General features: G+C 42.6%; 1 protein-coding gene across 30 annotated transcripts in view; it reads left to right on the top strand.

Moving 5' to 3' along the window:
- RIMS2 (regulating synaptic membrane exocytosis 2) overlaps positions 1-22,294 on the top strand; it is a 338,908-nt gene that overhangs the window by 301,952 nt on the left and 14,662 nt on the right. The window contains exon 1 of one of the 30 annotated variants that reach the window (XM_083621714.1): positions 19,238-19,557. The exons of the other annotated variants lie outside the window; for them this stretch is intronic. Within the exon in view, the coding sequence (XP_083477840.1) occupies positions 19,398-19,557 (160 nt within the window). The 5' untranslated portion in view covers positions 19,238-19,397. Of the gene's footprint in view, positions 1-19,237; positions 19,558-22,294 lie in introns of those variants that run through there. 30 annotated transcript variants of the gene reach the window in all.

Below are 22,294 nucleotides of genomic sequence, written 5' to 3' on the forward strand. Positions count from 1 at the left end.
TATCATACTGTCTAGCCATTTCTCCTGGTTATGTGAAGTCATATCAAAATACACAAGATGGAGTTAGATAGCAGTACATATCTGTAAAGGCTCATACTATAATTAATGCTGCCCTAAGATCTTCATGTGTCCCACATGTACATTGCTAAACAGGTGAATTAAAATGCTCATTTTATAAATAGTGCATGCTACAGTTGGGTTACATGAGGTTTCATATTGAATTTTCTTCCCTTATCAGATTATTGGGAAGATATATATTTAGCGGGGAGGGGGGGTACAAGCTGCCACTTGGATGAGAAGGATCTTGTGTGGGTACTGCAATAAAATATAATAAAATAATAAAATAGGGGCACAAGCTACTTCAGTATTAAACTCTGTATTAAACTCCAATGTGAGCAAGCCCAAAGACTGTGACTCTTCAGCTCTTTGGTCAAGTTGGCATGTAAAAAGGTAGTGGGATTCATACAGGCTATACAATTTTGCATCCCTCAATACAATGACAACTCTTTCTTTAAGATTTGCCTTTGAATCTCTGCAAACATAACTGATTACAGAAGAACACTGCAGTTTTTTCGCAGAATGGCCTTATGGGTTACAGTTCCCCACAATGTACCTTTCAAACATATATCCAAAAAGCTCATTTTGTTTTAAAGAAAATGGTGTGAGGTGTTTTTTTCATGTTCCAAGTCAGTTGTTGGGCTGGTATGCACACAAAGTTGCAGAATATTAATTACTAGTTTACTGGGTAGAACTTCATTGTTAAGTTTTTTGTCAGGAAGGACATTTAATGAAAAGTAAAGGAATGGAGTGCCATATACTGAATGATATGCACTTTGCATAGTATTTAATATTTAATTATAACCAGGATTGGATTCACTTGGATGACCAACATGATAAAGCATAATAAATATGATGTAAATTTTAATTTTGTATCATTATACCATCCCCAAATGTCTATGATTTTGGAGAAAATGTTGCCAGACACTAAAATAAATATCATTTATGTTAAGCAGGCCATGCAATGAGCATCTTGTTTCCCTAATGCTCTAATGGTTAAAATAAATGTATAATGTTGTAGGGGAAAGCTCCTTAATGAAATCATTTGACTCTGGCAGATAAGTTCCAGAAGTAAATTTTGTATAACTAGCATACAGTAGCTGATGTCTTGACTAATATGTAGATGTATTTTTTCCTCCTATTTATCACTGTAAAGTTACGTTGCAGTTTTTTAAATTTGTGCTTACAATATGTGTTATGTATATTACAATATACACAACATTAGAAGGGCATATAAATAATACGTAAATATTTTCCAATAATTGGTTGTTGTTTTTTGTACCTCCAAGTTGTGCAACTGACAGTACCTCCTTGTTACCATAACTTATTCCAAGTTACTTGTACAACTGTTCCAAGTTATAGAAGTTTTATTGCCTGCTGATTGGGTGAACTGGGACAGAATAAGCACAGTTCTTTACACTCTCTAGCACATTTGCTCCAGGATCTTGCAAGCTTCTTTTACTATCTGCCCTTACTCTTTTCCCTTGGCACTTATTATATGGCATGTCAGTATAATGTCAGCAAAGGCTGTGTTTACACGCTGTAGATTGAGGTAAATTGGCCCATAGTAAGAAACAAGTGACCCTGTTCTGTAAGTTCCAAAATCCAGGTTAGGAAAATACCTTTATTAGGCCAACAGAGATAGATAGATAGATAGATAGATAGATAGATAGATAGATAGATAGATAGATAGAATGATAGACTGATAAATTATAATTGGAAATGTTTTGAGTTTCCTGGAGCTGTTCATCAGGCTAGATGGTGAACAAAACACAGAGGTGGGGAGTAAAAAAATGTAGAGGATAGTAATTCCTTGTATTTGTGTCTGGTTGTAGTCTTAAGGCAGAATGTGAAAGGAACTAGCAGGTACATGGATAAGGCTGTTTGGGGAGCATTGCGGGCTACACCAAGGCCTTCTTGGGGGAAAAGCATAATTATGGCTGATTCCCAGTCTCTGCAATTACAAAAACTAGCTTTTACCCAGGCCTCTTTCTCTGTCCTTAGATGAAACACCTGTGTTTCTTGATAGGCAGAAAACAGGAATAAAGAAAAACTAGTCACTCTTTATATTAACAGAAATGGAAATTAATGTTGCTAGGTTTTTAAAAAAGTCAACAGAAGTCTGATAGAGTATCTTTACCTAGCAGTTGGAAGGGATGTCCCCTAAAAGAATAAAGCGAGTAATAGGAAGTACATTTTTATTTATAAATATTACTGCTAACCAGTGCTATTACATACTGAGCTCAAAAGCAACAAAGGGTAAATGAACAAGAATTACTCCAAAAACGTGTTATGCCACATTAGAGAAATACTCAAATTCTAAATATTTGCCTTGTGAAATACGTGCTTGTGACATCAGTACAACGCTCCTTCAGCGTCAGTATAATCTAATGCTTTGAGATGTTTCCATAATGTACCTTTTCATACATACCAACCAAAGTGTTCATACACGTAGCTGTGACAGAGCACAGGACTGCATACGCTAATTCAACTACTGCAACATCACTTTTAAATATGACAGAAATGTTTTTCGGAAGTTGTTTGGGTTCCAAATAATGTCTCTGTGCCAGTCGAGCTATAATATTTCTCTGCTACTTGTTTACTATGTCAAAATGTATTATTACATTTATGTATTGCCTTTCTTCTGTGGATCTGAAGACAGAAGACATAGAGGTTTCAAGTGTTCTCCCATCCAGATAGTCGCCACTTGCACAACAGGCTTCTACCTATGCAAATGAGATCTCCCCTTCATCTCCTCCCACCTACAGGCTCACACCCATCCCACCCTACATCTGTTTCTGAGGGCTCAGACGCCTTTGCAGCAAATTGGCAGGCCATGGCAGGGGGGCTGCAAAGTGGGGGGAAGGGAAGTCTCATCAAGTTCTCTAGTGTAAGATTGGATCTCACCCATTATATATAGAAGCAGTAATAGAGAAGTACAGTAATGCATTTATGTGCATTCTATAGCTGTTAGATAGTGGTGGTATCATTACAAGTACCCTTGCTTAGGTTGCTGACAAAGCAACACTTGCAAATGTCGAAAGCCTATGCACTTTCAAATGTTGCAGAATATGGAACCTATTTGGTCCCAAGATTGGACCTTTGTAGTCTGCCAAGTTATTTTTCCTCCAACATGGTGGCAAAGCCTTTATACAACATGCTCTTGCTTTTTACTGGCCTCAGATTACTTTAGCTTCCACATCAAGTGAAATATACTGATGAATATTTGTGAATGCTCACACAAAACCAAGGAACAAAGAGTCAAAAAGTTAATGCAAATCTTCCATTTTCTGAATGAAGCTCAAAGTGAACGTTCAGAATAGGAAGCTATGGATCTTTCAATGGTGATTGTATTTAGAGAAATATGAGTTATGGTACTATTTTTAAAAATATATTATTTACTGGGATACAGAAGGGTATAATTCCAATAAATTAGGGGCAATGATCTGAAATACTATGGCATTTTCTATTTAAAATGATAAAATACATTTGAATATAATATTATAAAATATAGCCAAATGTATTGTTGCTACTTAATTACATTATAGAGGTATTTATTTCCTGAACTTTCTGGATGTCTTCTATTTATGCATGATAATACTACAATCTACGTACTTTTTCTAATCCATTTTCTTCTTACACTGTTGACGGCTTCTATTTTCAACATTTATTGAGGCCCCCCCCCCCTATTTTCCTAACTGGCAAAAACTGTCACATACTTAAGCATTTCATGGTGTAGCAGCTTGCGAATTCATCTCTAAATATTTAGTATATTTGCAATTATTGTTGTAATAAAAGAAAGGCATTTATACTTTTAGGTGTAATAAATATGTACAATTTTAAGTGCTGAACTATGTGATATTTCATGTTTCTAAAGTAAATCTAGGTTTAATGAGTAAGGAAGTAAGTATTGCATATTGTTGGGCAGCAACAGGACTTGGTGGATCTGTCTGCTCCCCGAGCCACAGTGATAGTGAAAGCTCATGAGTGACATGCCCACCAGTGCTTTTGTACATGAGAACCAGGAGCTTGCAAATTTATGAGATATTCAGCCACAAGATAAGGAGCAGATGGGTGGCTGGATAGTGGTTGGTACAGCGGACAGAAACTATATTTGAAATGAATAGAGACAACTTGTAGAAGAAATGAGCAGAGAGGAGAAAGGAGGAGACAAAGCAGGAGGAAGAATGAAGAGGAAGAAGACTAGCAAGAAGGAAAGGAGGCTTAGGAGAAGAAGAAAGAGAGGAGGCACTGTGGCAGAAGTCCTGCAGTGAACTTCGAAAGAGCAGTGTCCTCAGGATAAGATTGGTACTTTGGACCAAATTAAAGGGTGTTCTCTACCCTTGTGAGAACTATGGCAAAGCACAGGTAAAGGTAAAGGGACCCCTGACCATTAGGTCCAGTCATGACCGACTCTGGGGTTGCGGCGCTCATCTCACTTTATTGGCCGAGGGAGCCGGTGTTTGTCCGCAGACAGCTTCCGGGTCGTGTGGCCAGCATGACTAAGCCACTTCTGGCGAACCAGGGCAGCGCATGGAAATGCCGTTTACCTTCCCGCCGGAGCGGTACCTATTTATCTACTTGCACTTTGACGTGCTTTCGAACTACTAGGTTGGCAGGAGCAGGGACCAAGCAACAGGAGCTCACCCCGTCGCGGGGATTCGAACCGCCGGCCTTCTGATCGGCAAGTCCTAGGCTCTGTGGTTTAACCCACAGCGCCACCCACATCCCTATGGCAAAGCACAGGAGGAGGTTAATGGGATCTAATAGGTAGTCGGTAGGTGAAAGCCCTGCCCAAGCAATATGTGGGCATTCTTGTAGATCCTAAGTTCCAAATTCCCCAGCCAGGCTAGGACTTCACAGCATCTCTCACGGCGGCGGGTAGAGGCAGATTCCAGGTACTTCCCCCCTAGCTTGGGGAAAAGCCTCTTGAGTTAGAGGAAACCCTCTTGAGTTAGAGATTTCAAAAAGTTCCATTGCTTGATGTGTATACACCCAGATACTTATAAAAGTTACAGTAAACAACAAGTGAGCATTGGTAAGCCAGTTTTTGCATGATTTGGGGAGGGGGCATGAAGGGGGCAGGTTATAAAGTACTACTCCCATCTGAGCCAATGGTACATGTTTCAATCCCACCCCCCAACACACACACACGTGCGCGCGCGCACACACACACACACCTATACCTGAATTTTAACTTTTGTTAATCAATGGCATTAAATTTCTGGAAATTTTACATCTCAGAGAAAAATTGCTTAGTGTTTATTCCAGATTCCTGTTCAGTAACTGAAATAATTTATCTCATTAACATAGTACACTTTGTAAAGTTCTTTGATACTCAAGTGAAACTATTTCGAAGCTTGACATTTTTGTTGATAGTAGTCCTTGTGCTTGAACAAAAAAATCTTTCTGGTTTGTGTATTTGGACAGGGAGTGTTTGCTTTCCTGATGTCAGTTGTATTTCTTTACTCCATCATATTCCTTCTGGCTGCTGGCACTGAAAAGACAGATAAATATTCTTCCTTGTAAAGAAGTCTGTGTCCCTTGAAAGATTGATCTGATCTGGAATGTGTTCACCTCCTTCACATTGCCTCGAACATCCAGCTCCAACTCAAAGACTGCAGCTTAATTTTGTTTAATATACTTTATTCTTAGGCCTCACCTTCCTGACAGCTCATGATGGGTTACAGAACAAAAGTAAAAATGCAGAGAAGACAATAAATCAAATTCATATTGTAACCCAACAGTCTACTAATATAATTAAATTCACCCCCATATACTTTCAAGAGCAGGAATTAAACTACTTAAATAATAGCCTTTGAGTTACGTCTTAAAAGGTGTTCATAGTTTGAGGGAAAGGAACTATGTAATTTTGCACCAGCAATAAATAGCATCTCTCTTTGGACATGTGATATGGATTTTGCGCACGGATGATTTCGTTAATATAGCATTCTCTTGGAGAAGGCTGTGCAGTACTTCCTTATGTAGTGAAATATAAAGTGGAAAAGGCTGTTCTAATATATGTAGTTCCCAAACTGCTTTGCACTTATAATGTCAAAATCAGCAGCAGCAAATCAGTATGTCCTGGTAATGCCCTGGTAACCTGGAGATCCTCTGGCGCTATCTGCTCACTAAGACCCTTCAACAACAGAATGCAGATTAAGCTCCTAATAAATTATCAGTGGCAGCCCCCACAGAGAGTATAGTGCAACAATATACCCTTAATCCTTGGAAGGGTGGTGGTCACACTGACTTGGACCAGAATGGTCATGGCCTTATCATCAGGTGGAATTTGCAAAAAGGAGTTCTAGCCACTTCAAGGCAAATCCAGCAGCTTTCCACAGCTAAGAATATAGGGGGTTATAGGAGACTGATTGTTACCTTTTGTGGATGTGCTTATCCTACCCATCATAATATCTGTAAACTATAATCATTTTATCTTGGTTGGAATTCTGTATTAGTTAGATTATTTGCATCTGATTCTGTATAATGGCTAGTTGTTGAAAATGCACTGTGACTATAAAACCTGAGGCAGGTGAGAAGTATACAGTAGCACCTTGGTTGCCGAACGCCTTGGAACTTGTATGTTTCGGCTCCCAAACAATTGAAAACTAGAAGTGAATGTTCCATTTTTTGGACAATTTTTGTAAGCCAAACATCCGGTGCAGCTTCTGCGGCTTCTGATTGGCTGCAGGATGCTCCTGCAGCCAATCGGAAGCTGCGCCTTGGTTTTCGAACAGTTCCGGTAGTTGAACAGACTCCCGGAATGCATTCTGTTCGAGAACCAAGGTACAACTGTATCTTCATATACTCATGTCCAGATACATGATCAAAAACCTTTGTTCTGTTGGTTATTGTAAAGGAATACAGCATAAAGTGGATGGAGTGAAGTCTTCAGCAATACTGAGATGATCCTTAGTATGAAGTATTACATGAATGCTCCTATTTTCACTTGTCAAATGTTGTGGAGTATGGCAATTATTTCTAGAAAAGTTGCATGCTGTTTGTTAACCTTTTCTAGCTTTTCTTTGTTCCTATTTGTTCGCGCGCGCCCCCACCTGCAAGGAGGGCAAATGAGAGCAGCTGTCACAGCACCATGGAGAGCTCCTAGTGAGCAACTTTCATTGAGGGATGGAGGTGAACTGTGGCCTTTTGAGCTGCTGTCCACCCTTCTCCTAATCTCCTCCTGCTATTGCACTGGCAAGGTGGTGTGAAAAACACTCAGAACTAGGGGAAAGTCCCTCTGATGTGCTGGGGGATTTGGTTCAGTGGGCTCCTGCCTATCAGTGGACCCATGATTCCCACCTGATTCAGTGAACCCCTGATCACTATCATCTGGCTCAGACCCAGAAACCTGTTTCAGCCCCTCAACTGATGGTGCTGCTGTATCTGACTCAAGGGTCCTGATCACTCACTGGGCTCCAGGGTCAAGATTGCTTTGTTGCAAATAAAATGTAGCACATATTATTATGGTTCATTTGACCCCCCCCTTTTGAGCCTGTGAGAATTTCTGGAATGATATGCATCTCTTAGCAAGTTGCTTTTCATCTTGCTTTAGTCCATGCCAGCAGCAGATACAGAACAGAACCTCCCTGGTAACCAGTTGCAGTGACTAAGCAGAGCTCTTCTGAGCACTGAGTGCATGAGAGGGAAGCTTAGATAATAAAATTATTACAATTAGGAGAAGCACATGTACTGCATAAGAAAAGAGGGTAATGTTCGTTGAAAAGAGAGTAATGTTATATGGATTAATACATTTAGTGGAAGAGGGGAGGGCATATTACATGTGACTATGCCCTTCCATTTGATAAAAGTCATTTACAAAAGTAGTTTTTTTTGTAATCACATCGTATGATTTGTTTGTTTATATCACAGAGTTAATTTTCTACCAGTTTCCTAAACATAAGAATACAGCTGAGGTACCGATTTTTAGTTTTTTACCAGTTTGTTTTGAATTTCTACAGTGGGGGGATTGAGAAGTCTGCTCAGTTATTTTTGCAGGTTAATTTATTGGATCCTTGATCACCGTCCTTGTCTCTGCTAGATCTCTTGGCAGCCTTTTATGCAGGAATAATTGTAAATGGCGCTGTCATCATCCTCAAATACGGAATTTTAGTTTATGATTCTCCTCAGGAACTAGCAAACATTGTTTAGTTGAATCTTTAGCTGAATGATCGTCCAGAACCTTTATGTCCATGGGCTCTTAAGCATTAAGAAACGTATCTCCAGAGAGCCCTAGAGACATTACAATACTCTTCACTGAAGAATGCCCTCAATATGTTTTGGATTACAATTCCAATTTTGGACTACAATTATAGTCCAAAATATCTGGCTGGCAGGCACCAGGTTGGCAAAGTTTGGGTTAGAGTCTACTGTTACCTTTTTGTAAAGATGGACAGAAAACTAGTTTGCTTGCCCTTGTTTTTTGTGTCTGTGTGTGGCAAGAGTCTTAATTCTTTAGTTCTTACCACTGTGTAGTATGCCTGAGTTCTTCATTAGGTGGTGTGGTTGATGCCCTGTCACTAGAAATTAATTATCCCATCATGGCTCTCTCCGGGTATACTGCATGGGAATGTTGAAATGTTTTCTTTACTAATCCTTTTTAGGGCAGATTAGCTCATAAAGATTGTTTTTGACAAACTGCAGGTTTGAAGAAGTGAAGTTGGAATGAAAGGAGCTAAGATAAAGAAAGTGTCTTATATGCATCCTCAGATAGGTTTTACCCTAGTCCTATATATCTGGAATGAAAATGATGCAGCTTGCACCCTTCCTAGCTACAATTGAAAGAAAATCACCACTTAACAATTAATTGAATATAACTACACAAGGCTGGTGTCAAAAGATATTAATTTCCATGTTTAAATTATGAATGAGAATACAGGCCACACTTTGTACCAGGAAGCCAGCAGATATATTTTAACATTGGTAGGATACTGTTCATGTGATTGGTTTTCATTGATAAGCAAACTGTTGTATTTTATAGCAGTTGAAGTTTCTAAATAGACTTCAAAAGCAGCTTCATATGTAGCATATTGTAGAAATCTAGTTTAGGTGTTAATCATGGCATGGATAAATGCAACCAGGCTGTATGTTCAGGAGTGGTTGCAGCTGTTGCTTTATTTGGCTGATATTTTGTTTGGTGACTGAAATATAAATATTGCTACAGGGATTACTCCTAAACAACTAGGGAGGGGGAGAAGAAACCATTTCTGGTCATAGGTACCAGCAGTGAAAACACTATTACTACAGTCCATACACTGAGTACCACCAGATGATAGCTGTGGCAAAACAAAGGACAGGTTGAATAATGGTGATGATGAACAACAGACATTGTGCAATGAATTTCTCACACTGAGAATGTGGCTGTAGGCAACAACTTGAAATAAAGGATTAGGCTACTGTGTTCGTTTAGTGTTTATCAGGCTAGCCCTGTCAACAGGATTCTTATTCCATATTCTTTCAAGAATGCTGCAGAGTAGAAGCTCAGCAACACACACCCCTTACTGGCTGAACTAGTCTGCTTCACACCTAAGGCTTGGCTGTTGCTTCTCAGCTCAAAATCTAATGTAAAGAAAACACTTTGAAGATGGAGATCTGTAATTAAAGCACAGTCCCAACAAGAGAGGTACTGTGAATGGGTGGTTCATCTGCCTGGGAAGATGGTGTTCAGCTTATTCTGAACAAGGTTGCATTTCCCATAAAGGGTTCAGGCTCACAGTCTGTGGTACAGATAGAGCCAGCCTTGACCTTTGAGGTCCAAATGGGTTCCATACTGCATAGCACTTCCAAGTCTTCTGTAGCTGTTGTCATCCCTCCTGTTTTCCATGGCTCCAGACTTGATTGTGGCATAGGACTGGAGACACTTGCAAAACACCAGCTAGTCCAGAAAATAGCTTGTAGGTTACTAAACTGGGAATAGCCCTAGGGAACACATCATGTGAAGCTACTTCTCTGGCTGCTGATCTGTTTCTAAGTACAATTCAGAGTGCTGGTGCTTATCTTCAAAGCTCTTTATGGTTTGAGTCCTGGGTACCTCAAGGGCCTTCTCTTTCCACAAATACCTGCCTGATCATTTAAGTCTTCATCAGAGGCCTTTTTCCTGGTGCCCCAATCTTCAGAATTCAGACAGATGGAAACTGTTTCAGAAGTCAGACAGATGGAAATGGATGCCTCTAATGCCTTTTTGGCTCCAGGCAGGGACCTTTTTTATTTTTCCTATGCCTTCTTTTAAAACACAAATTGAATTGGTTTTTGTTTGCTCTGCTGATGTTTCATTTTTCCTTTGCAGAAGTTTAGTGTGAGCCATTTGGAGAACCTTGCGTACTGACGGTGGGGTTCAAATCTTAGGATAAATGAAGGTGAAATTCAGAAATATGTGACACATACCACCTTCAGCTGTGAAGAAAGCATTCTCAGTCCTACATTACAGAGGTGCCTAGAGATGAAAGGTCATGACTGAGGATAGTGTAGTGTAACTGGCTTCACTGGCTTCTTTCCCGCCGTTTTCAGACTCTCATCATTTGCCAACTTAAAAAATTAGGGTCAATTCGAGAGGTGAGATGGTGCATATTTATGTATACTTGAATTTATTTCCTCACATAATGTTTATTTCATAATAATACCGCATAAACTTTGAAAAACGATTTGTATCATCAAACTCTAATCAAACTTAGTAATATCTGTTCTTGAGGAATTCAGAGGGAGTGATAAGATTAGAATTGAAGATGCTTCAGAAATATATATGATTTGTTCCTCCCTACTAAGCTATATGCATGCTGGCTATGAATCATAGGTTTGGCTATGATTAAAATTAATTATAAAATTAATGGGAGAAAATAAAAATTAAGGATTCTACATACTATGTTAAGTGGTGCTTGCTCTCTTCAAACAGAATGCATCAAAGCTGAGAAAGAAATAGGTGAGTAATGGAACATCTTACAACATAGGAGAAATGGCTAAGAAGACTGTTTCCTCTCAAAGCTCTTTTTAAAAAAAGAAATACTTAAGGTTGGAGATGATAGAGGAACAGAAAAGCATGAATAGTCTGTTCTAACATTAATATTTAGGGTACACTTAATGAAATCACCATAAAATACATAGTTAAAACAAGCAAAATATATCTCCCTCCTCAACTATCCGCAAAAACACAATTGATTATAGATGTCCTTTCTATAGATTTGTTAGTGGTCACAAATGTAACTTGAGTTTCTTAAAGGCATAGGCAACGTCATACAATTCTGAAATATGTATGCAAAATAAGAAAGATAGCGAGAGCATATATTGTATCCCCTCCTTCAGTATGGCTCTAAACATTAAAACAGTCAGAAGCAATTTACAGGGAGCAGAGTACGTACTCTATTAGCGTCTTGTGGTGTTACAGTTTCTCAAAGCAACGCAGAACTGGACTAGGGAAATTACGGGTTGACGGAATGAGTCTATTTTTCAGTTGGCTTTCAGGCAAAATGGCTTGGCATTGTCTGTTTTCACTAAGGGAAAAAATGAGGCATAATATTGGATAGGAAGGCGAATCAAATTATGATAACATTTTCATTCAGTACATGGTAGTTTAAACAGTAATTAGCTCCATATTGTTTAATTCTGTTTCTAATTCCCTATTGAATGCCTGATCAAGTATCTGCAAGTCTCACTGACTTACATTTGCAAAGCTAAGGTTCATATTTGAAACACCTAGTGGGCAGTGGGGCTGTTAGCACCACTTGCTTACAAACTGTTACATATTCTGTCCTTGAATGATTGGCTTTAATGTTCAAATGTCATTCTCCAGGCTAGCTACTGAATCATATTTTTAAGAAAATGAAGAAAGAACATTAAATCCATGATAAAATAGATTTGAAGTAGATCGTATAAAGGGAAGCACAATTCTGAGAACAATCAATTCTGTATTAAAATATATGGCCACTTTTTGTGTAATACTCAAGCATTTCACTTTGCAGTAGTGAAATAGATTTTAATGGGACTGCTGTATGGGAATTTGAAAATTGTAGCCTATTAAATACAAGAAGTTTGCTCATAGAAATTATGACATGGACTCAGTTTTAAATCACCGAAAAATGTTTTTGTGCATGAATGTATGGCATGGTTGCATTTTGGGGTCTCAAATATGCCTACAACACTTATTATTTATTATTATTATTTATTGAATTTATATACCGCCCTATACCCGGAGGTCTCACACTCCACATACACACTTTCCTTCAGGGACCAAGAAGCCACAAATGGCAGGCTTGCATGCTCACTTGCAGATAGCTTCACAATAGAAACGGCCCTGAATGATCATATAGGTCACATTTTGTATTTCAAACAAGCCTGCAGCAAATCAATATTCTCTTTCTGCTGTTGTGGCAGTGTTTCCTTCCTCAGATATTCTCCAGCTTGCTGGGGAGAGGGGGGAATGGGTCAGGGGGATTTATACTGGACTCTAAGCCTGTTCAGCTGGGTCATGTGACCTGGCAGCTGGACGTAAGTTCTGTTGGCAAAAACAGTGCAACTGAAACCACACCGGGGGCGGGGGGGAATGGTGAGGGCCCAATCCTTGGATATTGAGATCAGACTCATCTGAAAGAGCACTCGGGATCCAGTGCAACTTCACATAGCAGGAGCAGGAGGATGTAAAGTGAGCATGCTCCAACCTCATCTCACTTTACTTCTTGCCTCCCATGTGTGGGCTGCTGTCTCTTGAGCTCCCCATATAAAGACTTTTGCACCTGGTGAAAAGCACTTTGCGCTCAGGAAACACTCCACAAACACTCGGCATCTCGGCACCTGCCACAGACCACACCCGAGAAATGAGGAACAAACGAGGCCTTTGTGCTAACCCTGCTCCCAGGTTCTCCCCAACAGGAACACGGCGGCGGCGGAGGCTGCACTCAGTCAACAGCAGCAACACTCACCCAAGGACACAGAAAACAAGGTGAGTCTGGGAGGAGGGGTCCCCAGAGGATGCCCCAACAATGGTACCATTCCCACAAATAGCCCCCACAGCATCCAGGAGCACTGCTCCCTCTAGAGGTGGGGGAATACTGAAGCCCAACCAGCACCACCTCCCAGTCCTGAACACAGTATGTGGTATTGCTTGCACCACGGGCGCCAAGAATGCACAGAAAGAGGTAAGGGGTCACCAGTAATGGGGAGGCATGCACAGTCACCAGCCCTCATTGTCATCCTGCTGTTCCGTTGCCTTACTAGGTACACAGCTACAGAGGAGGCAACAGCAGCTACTGCACCACCAGCAGATGTGATCCAGGAGGGAGAGCTGCACCAGCAGACAGGTAGGGGACAGCACCTCTGAGCAGCCACCCCTCCTGCTCCATTCAGCCACATCCTCGCCTCAACACAAGGAGCCCCAATCAACCTGCAAGCTCCATGACTCCAACAAAGGTATGCATCCCTACCCATGCCCATGGTGGGGGAAGGAGGAAAACCACTCTCAGCTCATGCCAGTAGCACTTGGGACCCACCCTCACAGGTCCCACCCACCCCTTCTTCTCGCCACTGTACCAAGGGGCTGTTTATCCCACGTGTTACCACTCCCCTCCTTTGTTTGCAGGCCACGAGTCAACGGATGCTGCAGCCACCATGAAGCCCCGTAATGCAGAGAGGCAGCCCTGTGAATGAAACTCCTGGGAAGGAAGGGGATCCCTGTTCAAAGAGTGCTCAATAAAAACCAAATGTCCGCAACCATCCGCTCTGTCTCCCATTTATTCATGTGTCACAACAGGAGGGGAGACTGCATTCCCACCACTGGGGCTGCTCTGCAGGGTCCCTGGTCTCTTGACTACAACTCCCAGAAGCCCCTGCTGTGGGACAGTCAGTACCAGCAGGGGCAAGGGAGGAGACATGCAGTGAAAGAAAACAGCAACACCTCATACTCCAACCACCCGCCAGCTGGGGAACCAAGCAGCAGCCCAACACTACTGCATACTACAGGGCCTGGGGCAAGGGGAAGGGAGACGGACCCACAAATGGGGAGGGGGGATGAGCTGCCCTCTAGCTGGGGGATGGCTAGAGGGCATCTAGTGGCTCCATGGTGCAGAAGGAGGATGCTTCATGGCCCAAATATCACCCTGGCTATGTAGCTGCAGGCAGCTGTCCTGTGTGGCTCCTAGCCATAGTGAGGAGCTAGCTGAGCATCTCCTCGTGCCCTGGAGCCCCTGCTCACTTGACTTGGTGCCCAAGGGCAGCTGTCACACCACCACCGCATTCTGTAGCATGTTATACGCCAGCAACACCTGTGACATCCTCTTGGGAGAGTGCATACCTCCCCGTCCCTGATGTGAAGAAGGTAGCAAATGAGATTTCAGACGTGTTTCATAGTGGTGCATGCCGAGTGGTGTACTTGGTTGTGATAAAGGGTCATGAGGAAGGACCTCAGTGTGTAGCCACTCTGTGCTGTTGTTGAGTGTGGCTGTGTGGGCATGCCTAGCACATGTGATATGTTGTGGCTGCTGGAGTGTGTATTGCTAGGGGACATTGTGGGCTCTCTGTCCCATTTGTTTACATTCCTAGGCTGTTGACTTCACACCACTTTCTTTTTTCTTTTTCTTTGCATTTTTCCATTACAGCCATTCATTTCTTTCTCTGTGGTATTTTAGTTTTCTTATCATCTCTTTTAAACATCTAGTACAACATCTAATTATCTATTACAACATCTCTAGTCATGCCCAATCATTTAATTTTGCTGCATCGCCTCAGTTTGTATCCCCCCCTTTTTCTGTACACATCCTTTCTCCCTTTTTTTACTGTTCATAAACCTATCCCCACTTGTATGTTTAACATTATTCTCCTCCTTTTAAAAATACATTTCTAGTAATTCCCACTCACTTAATATTATTTTCTTGTCCGTATTCCTTATTGTAGCCATCATATTGACTAATTCTATAAATTCTATTAGTTTGAATAGCCGCTGATCTTTTCGAGATTGCCCTTTCTTTCCAAATTTTCGCATATGTTATCCTTGCCACTGCTGTTGCATAGGGGAATATTTTTTGTTTTGTTTGTGAGTTCTTGTCCTATTACAGCTAGCATGGATACTTCTGGGTTTTTTGGGAGGGGGCATTCGCCTGAACACCACTTGCTTTGATCTCAGTGTGACCTTGCAGTTCATACACATCCGCTAAAGGTGCTAAGGAACTCTTCCCCGCGTGTCAACAGGTGGGCACTGGCTCTCTGCAATTTGGTTGCTTATTTCCAATCAGCTGGCATTTCCCCCTCTCTGGGACTCCTGAATTAGCTCTGAATCTGGTGTCCCTTGTCCCAGTTTAATTTGAACCAGCCTAATTTATGCTGGCTTCCTGCCAGCATAATGGTCCAGTAAATCGTGAGAGCCAGTGTGGTATAGTGGTTAAGAGCAGTAGGCTTGTAATCTGGGTACCCGGTTTGAGTCTCCGCTCCTCCACTTGCAGCTGCTGGGTGACCTTGGGCTAGTCACACTTCTCTGAAGTCTCTCAGCCCCACTCGCCTCACAGAGTGTTTGTTGTGGGGGAGGAAGGGAAAGGAGAATGTTAGCCGCTTTGAGACTCCTTCGGGTAGTGATAAAGCGGGATATCAAATCCAAACCCTTCATCATGTACAACCATTGGCTGGCTGCCTTCCAGGAACTAAGCCTTTCCCTTGCATATTCCCTTGCTTGGACCTGTCTCTTCCTAGTCATCCACCCCACTGACTGCCAGTGAGTCTCATAACTTGCACTGTAGGCTCTTTCCCGGAATGGAGCCAGACCATGCAAATAGCTTGAAAGTCATAAACTCCAGGCTCAGTTAATTTTAAGATAAGAGTTCTTTAGAAAAGGTCCTTTTAAAAAAAGAAAAAACTAAGCCTGACAGTTATTTAATGCTAATCTCTGCAGATGAGAGTGTTTGGTGAAGAGCAAATAACTCTCTAGAGTACCCATGTAGTTCAAAACCAATACATTGGCAGGTTCAATTATTGGAAAAACTATCAGTATATGTATATGTAAGCACTAGCTAAGTACAGAAAAATCTTCCACCCAAATAATCTTGAATAAGATAGTAAATTGAGCCACTAAAGTACATTCCTATATATGGGTGATCAACTCCTGATGCACCCTAGTGGAACCCTTTGAAATGTAGGACTTGGGTGAACTTTCTTAGGGGCTCCTATTTTGCTTCTTGAAAAAGCTTGAAGGGAATAAGCAACAGATACGAGTGTTTGGGTTATGCATTCTGATATTTACTTTTGCATCTGCCTAGATGAGATTATTGTTCTCCATCCAAATGTGTTGGCTGGAACTTTATGGTCAACTCTTATGGCTCTGGTGATCCATTATCTGACAAACTTGGCAAAAGCCGGCGACTTGGCTCCGTTTATGCTAGACATTTTCCCGGTATTGTGATGTCTTACTCACTTACAAGCCACATGACACAATCACCAACCAATAATGTGCCTTCAATTCTAGTATTATTCAGATGGGTTCTGATTTTTCCCCTGTTTACTGTTCTTACAGTTTTTACAGTGTGGCTGGATTAACCTGAGTGCTTTCAGCCTGCCGAACTGCTTTGGCAACCTTTCTGCCCTCACTTTTAATTAGGGTATCGCTTTGTGTGCAGGAAATAGGTGATTGTCCTGACCTTCGCCAATCAGTCTAGGTGGTCAACTATTTTTCAATTTAGGCAGTATTTTTTCATGTCAGAGGCATTATGTCTCTGAATACCTGTTGCTGAGAATCACAGGTTAGCAAAGTGCCATTGCACTCATGTCCTGCCTGCCGCCTGCTTTCCACAAGCATTTGGTAGGCCACAGTGAGAACAGAATGCTGGACTAGATGAGCCATTGGCCTGATCCAGAGGCACACACAGAGTTATCATTCCCAGCAAACCTCAACAAACAGCAGTGCCCAGAATTCTTGGAGGGAAAGAAAATGCTTTAAAGGTTCAGAAAACTGTTTGATGCATAAAGTACCCAAATCATCCATGCTCGTGATGAGAGGGGGGGGGGGATAGAATGTCACCCATAAGTAGGGCCCATTGAGTATTGTAATTCAAGAATGCCACATAAAAAAATGAAACTAGTAACTAAAGGTGATGAGACAACCTTGTTATGCACTTAATACTGTGCAATGCAGAAGTTTTAGTCAAATAACCTACTTACATTAGTCAATGTACTTTGCAGAGATTTTTAGTCTGAACAAAGAGGTTGAGAATGCTAATGAATGTTGGATTTTGTTTAAAGCCAAAAGCGATGATAAAAAGGTAAAAATAGACAAAGTTCATTTACCCAAAAAAAAATGAATGTTTTCATTTACAAAAATGTTAGCACCTTTTGTTCTCACAACAAATGAAAGAGGTGGGAAAAGGGTGTATATTTAATTGGTACTATGTGTTCTTTGAATAAGCCCAGTATGCATTTTTATAGGTCAGGATTGTTCCATTTGTTTGTACTTTTATATTGTCTACCAACCTAAATAATTACCAGCCAGTTGCCAACCTCACTTTTGGGAGCAAGGTTCTTGAGCGGTTGGTCACTGACCAGATCTTGGAGACTGATTTTCTAGAGCCATTTCAGCTGGGGTTTTGGCCTGGCTTTGGCACAGAAACTGCCCTGGTCGTCTTAATGATCTATGAAGGGAAAGAGGGAGAGGCAATGTGTCCCTGTTAATCTTCCTTGACCTCTCAGTGTCTTTGAATAGCACTAACCACTGTATCTTCCTTGACAGGCTGAGTGGGCTTTGCAGTGGTTCCGATCCTACTTGAATGGTCATCTCCAGTGGGTGATGCTTGGGGAGTGTTTTTGTGTCCCTGTTAATCCTCCTTGACCTCTTGGCGGCTTTCAACAACATTGACCTCTCTTGGAGAGGTTATCTGAGTTGGGGGTGGGCAGCACTGCTTTGTAGTGGTTCCAGTCCTACTTGGATGGCTTTCTTCAGCGGGTGATGCTTTGGCACCATGGGGCCTTCAGTGTGGGGTCCCTCAAGGCTCAGTTCTATCCCCCATGTTGTTTAAACTCTATATGTAGCTGCTAAGTGATCTGGAGTTCTGGAGTTTGTTGTCAGCAGTATGCTGATGACACACAGCTCTATTTCTCCTTTGCGTCTCCAGGCATGGCAGTGGATGTGCTAGACCAGTGTCTTGCCTCAGTAGTGGACTGGATGAGAGCCAACAAACTGAAGCTCTATCCAGATAAGACTGAGGCACTGTTATGGGGTGGTGCCCTAGACCTAGACTCACTTTTAAGGAGCAGGTGCGTAGCTTGCATAGGTAGATGGAGATCATCCAACAGTTGTGCAGCATGCTGTCCCACCTCCACATCTCTAAAATTGGCACGGAGGCTGGGGTTTGTTTGGCACCTATATGATGAACACCTGGATATGCAGATCATAAGAGGCTAAGAAATAAAAATACACATATACCCCTCTACTAACCTTCCATGCTTAGGAGCCTTAAAGGACAGGCAGGGGAAGTTTGGACAGCACTCCCTTAAGCCCCCTTCCCTTCAGCACCTTTGGGCAGCACCACCCAAGTAGCTACTGTCCCTCAGGAAAGGTCAGTGGAGGTGTTAGGCACTGGTGCACGTGGGGGAGAGGGGCGTCCTTGCAGTGATGCCCAATCCAGCATGTTTCCCACTAGCTCTTCTACTTTAAGGTGCTACTTTAAGGAGCTCACGAAAGGCTGATGTGGGAGCGCAGCTTGAAAGTTCTTAGCATCCCAAACCCATCACACTCCTTACCAGCCCTTTCTTTGGGAACAGCCGGTGAAGTGGGGGTGGGGGGCGCCTGGCAGATTCAGTTTTTGGCTTGGGCACCATGGCCAGCCCCAAACGGTACCCCCTGATTTAACCCAATAACAAGCGGAGCCTGCAAGAGAAACAAAAAGTTTGCCTCCTTTATTGTGCTGCATGATTCGTTTTTGTCCGCCTGTGATCGTTCTCCCTTGTTCAGACCCGCTGCGATCCCCCGGGGGGAGTCAATATTTATTACAGCCATCTGGGGACGAAGCACGCGAATTGCACATGTCGCTGCTTTTGGCAACCCCCCCCCCCCTTTTCTAATGTTTGCAGTCCTGCCAGGCCTGGTGGGATGGCAACCCTGAGCGGCGGCTGCCAGGGCAGCCATTCGAGGGAGAGGGCGGCGGGCTGGTTGCTGATTGGCCTCGCCGCCCACGGAGGCTGCGCCCTCCGCCCCCGCCCGCTCTCCACAAACCGGAGTCCCCTCGGCTGCCGCCGGGCGCCGAAGGAAAGCGGGAAAGGCGGTCGCTGATCCGCTTGTCCTTGCGGAGCCCCAGCGGCCTTGGCTCGCGTGCCGCCCCGCAGAGACGCCTCGCCGCCCGTCCCGCGCCAAGAGCAGCAGGGCCGAGGCCGGCGGCGGGATGGGGAGGCAGAGCGCGGGCGGGCCGGGGCGCAGCATGCTGCGCTCGCCGAGCCGGAGCAGCCTCTCCGCCTCCTTCGAGGCGCTCGCCGTTTACTTCCCCTGCATGAACTCCCTGGAGGAGGAGGAAGAGGAAGAGGAGGTGAAGAAAGGCGGCGGAGGTGAGGCGCGCGCGCGAAAAGCAGGCGGGGGGGGGGGGGCGCCCGCTGCAGCAACCGGTGGGCTGCTTGGCGCGGGACGGTCTCTGCAGCAGCGCCCAGAAACCGAGAAAGTGGCTCGCCAACAAGCCACGCAAAGTCTGAGTTTGACGGTACCCCAGTGGATGCTCCAATTGCCCTTGTCCTAAGCGCGGCAGTAAGATTGCGTCCTTGCCATTAAACGGAGACTCTTGAATGCGTTCGTGCTGCTGCGTATTTAACTTGGCAAAGATGCCATAATAATTCAGAGTGTCAATTCCTGTATGCGAAAGAGATCCCTTTTACCGTTTTTCCAGCGAAATGCGCCGAAGTTTGGTTTTTGAAGGACTTGGGGTATTGGACACATTGCACAACACTCCTAACCAAAGTTAGCCACTTTAAAGTTCCATTAATCTCATTGTAAGATAATTTAGGTGTGTTTTGGAAATCCATTGGTAGAACTGGTTTTAAAAGAAGCCCTTTGGTTGTCGCTGAAAGTGTGACTCTGAAATGATGTGATTTTGGTAGTCATTAATGTGACAATTTAATTTGCGCTTACAATACTGTAGTTGAATATTTTCTCCTGGTTCATACATTGAGATAGAAGTCTTGTTTTTACACAAAGAAGCAATTCCATGGTTCCTACCTCCACTGTCAGGAGGCAGAATGCCACTGAATGCCAGTTGCTAGGAATCCTAAATAGGGAGAATGCTTCCTTCCTGTTGAGTTCCTGGTTAAGATGAGTTGAACTACCGGTAGTTAACTTCCCATCTCAGGTTCTTCACAGTGCGATCCTATCTACATCTACTCAGAAGTTAAACACCATTAAGTTCTATGGGACTTACTCCTGGGTAGGATTGCAGCCATAGCCACTACACCAGCTACATAGCCATCACCATTCTAAATATATGTATTGCTTTATTCACCAGGCTCTGTATATTTATCACACAACTCTGGAGATAATTTTGCAGTGGTTTGCCTGTTTGCTTATCTGGGTATGAAAAAGAACCCATCCAGGAGCCCTGACAGGTTGTGGATTTGTTCAGCTGACTTCAGTCCCTGATTCACCCTTCAGACATGCTCACAAATCAGACGTGGAAATGATTTCAGGGCTCCTGGTTCAGGGTAACAAACTTTGTAAACCTTGTAAACAGAGCCTTACTAATGAATTGCAGGGTTTTCATTTATTAAACTTTAGCCACGTTAATCTTCGGCTTCCATCAAATAGTATAGAATAGCATAGCATACCATAACTATCTTTAGAAATAGGTGTACTTAAGACCAGTACTTAAGACCAGTGATTTTCATGTGGCTGACAGTATTATCAAATAGTGGCTATCATTTCTATTGGACAGATCCCACCTTCTCATGGGTAAAGAAAATGTTCCATGATACTTCTCACTGAGTGCACTGTGAATATCTACTCTGCACTAAGCATACAGAAAAACTTGCACTTCTTGAAGCATACAGATGTACTTGCGCTTCTTGAAGTTCTATAGCAGCCTTCATCACCTAGTGCCCTCCAAATGTTTTAGACTACAACACTCATTAGATCCAGTTCCAGCTCCAGCACCAACTCTGACCTGTGTCCAGGGTTTGTACAGTGAAAAAGTGGATGGAGCTCCTGAACCTTTTAAAAGTTGTATGGAAGAAGGAGTTTCAGCAAGTCTTGTTTCTGGTGTGTTGTGTATGCAGCACTGCTGGCATTGAATATTTGCCCCCACAGTTTAATCTACTATCTGATAATAAATCAAGTAGGAGGCCGGCTCCTTCCAGAGTTGTTGCACTGGCCTCATTTGCAAAATTAAACCTTTTACAGCACAATCCTGTGCATGTTAATCCAGAAGTAAATCCCATTGGATCCTTACTCTTAGGTAAGAAAGTGTAGGAGGGTAGCTGTGCTTGCTATTGGTGGGCCAGTATTAGTTCAAAAGCAGAGTTTTCCACTGATACTTTGTGGATGCATTTGTCTAGGTTGGTCATCTGGACTGGTAAAATCTGTGGATGCTGGTCTGACATTCCTTTTGTGGGTTTTGAACTTACTGTATTTTTGTTATGACCAGTGGCTAAAACAATGACATTTTCTTCCATTGGCAGTTGGTGTTTTATGGATTTGACTGTGTGACCTCTTTGAATTGATTGGCTTGCTTAGCATCATGCAGAAATTTCTCATGAAAGGTCAAGGCCATTTCTTCTAATGTATCCATGAGCCATATTTTGACCTGCAATTCTAGAACCAGTGTCATCCTCAGTTTTCACTGCTCTGTTGTACAATCAAGGACAATAGTTCTGTTCTGCTGTTTGGTTTGGACAGGGGTGAAGGACACAGTAGTCCAAATGTGGTTATAAAGCAAATGATGTCTTCAAAATCTGAAGCTGCTCTTGCAGCCTTACCAAAATACATGGGTCAGAATATTAATAAATGGTATTTTTGCCAAAAGATGATGCAGGTATGCTTGCATCAGCTTGAATATGTAGAACCACCTCGTCCAGCAACAATATGGCCTGTGTTGTGTGCACATACTGATCTTCACATGAATGCAAATTTGATCACATTTTAAATGCTTCTCCCATATTAAAAATGAAGTCCTGCAAGAGCTTCACATTCAAACATGGTGCATGTGTGTGTCTAAATGAGGACTTTTCTCTCCAACGTGGCAGAGATATTTTTTTATCTGGAAGACAATGGAGACGCGAAACCTGAAGTCTGTAGCGGTACAGA

Source organism: Podarcis filfolensis, assembly GCF_964270895.1.
Source record: "Podarcis filfolensis genome assembly, chromosome: 7".
NCBI lineage: Eukaryota > Metazoa > Chordata > Lepidosauria > Squamata > Lacertidae > Podarcis > Podarcis filfolensis.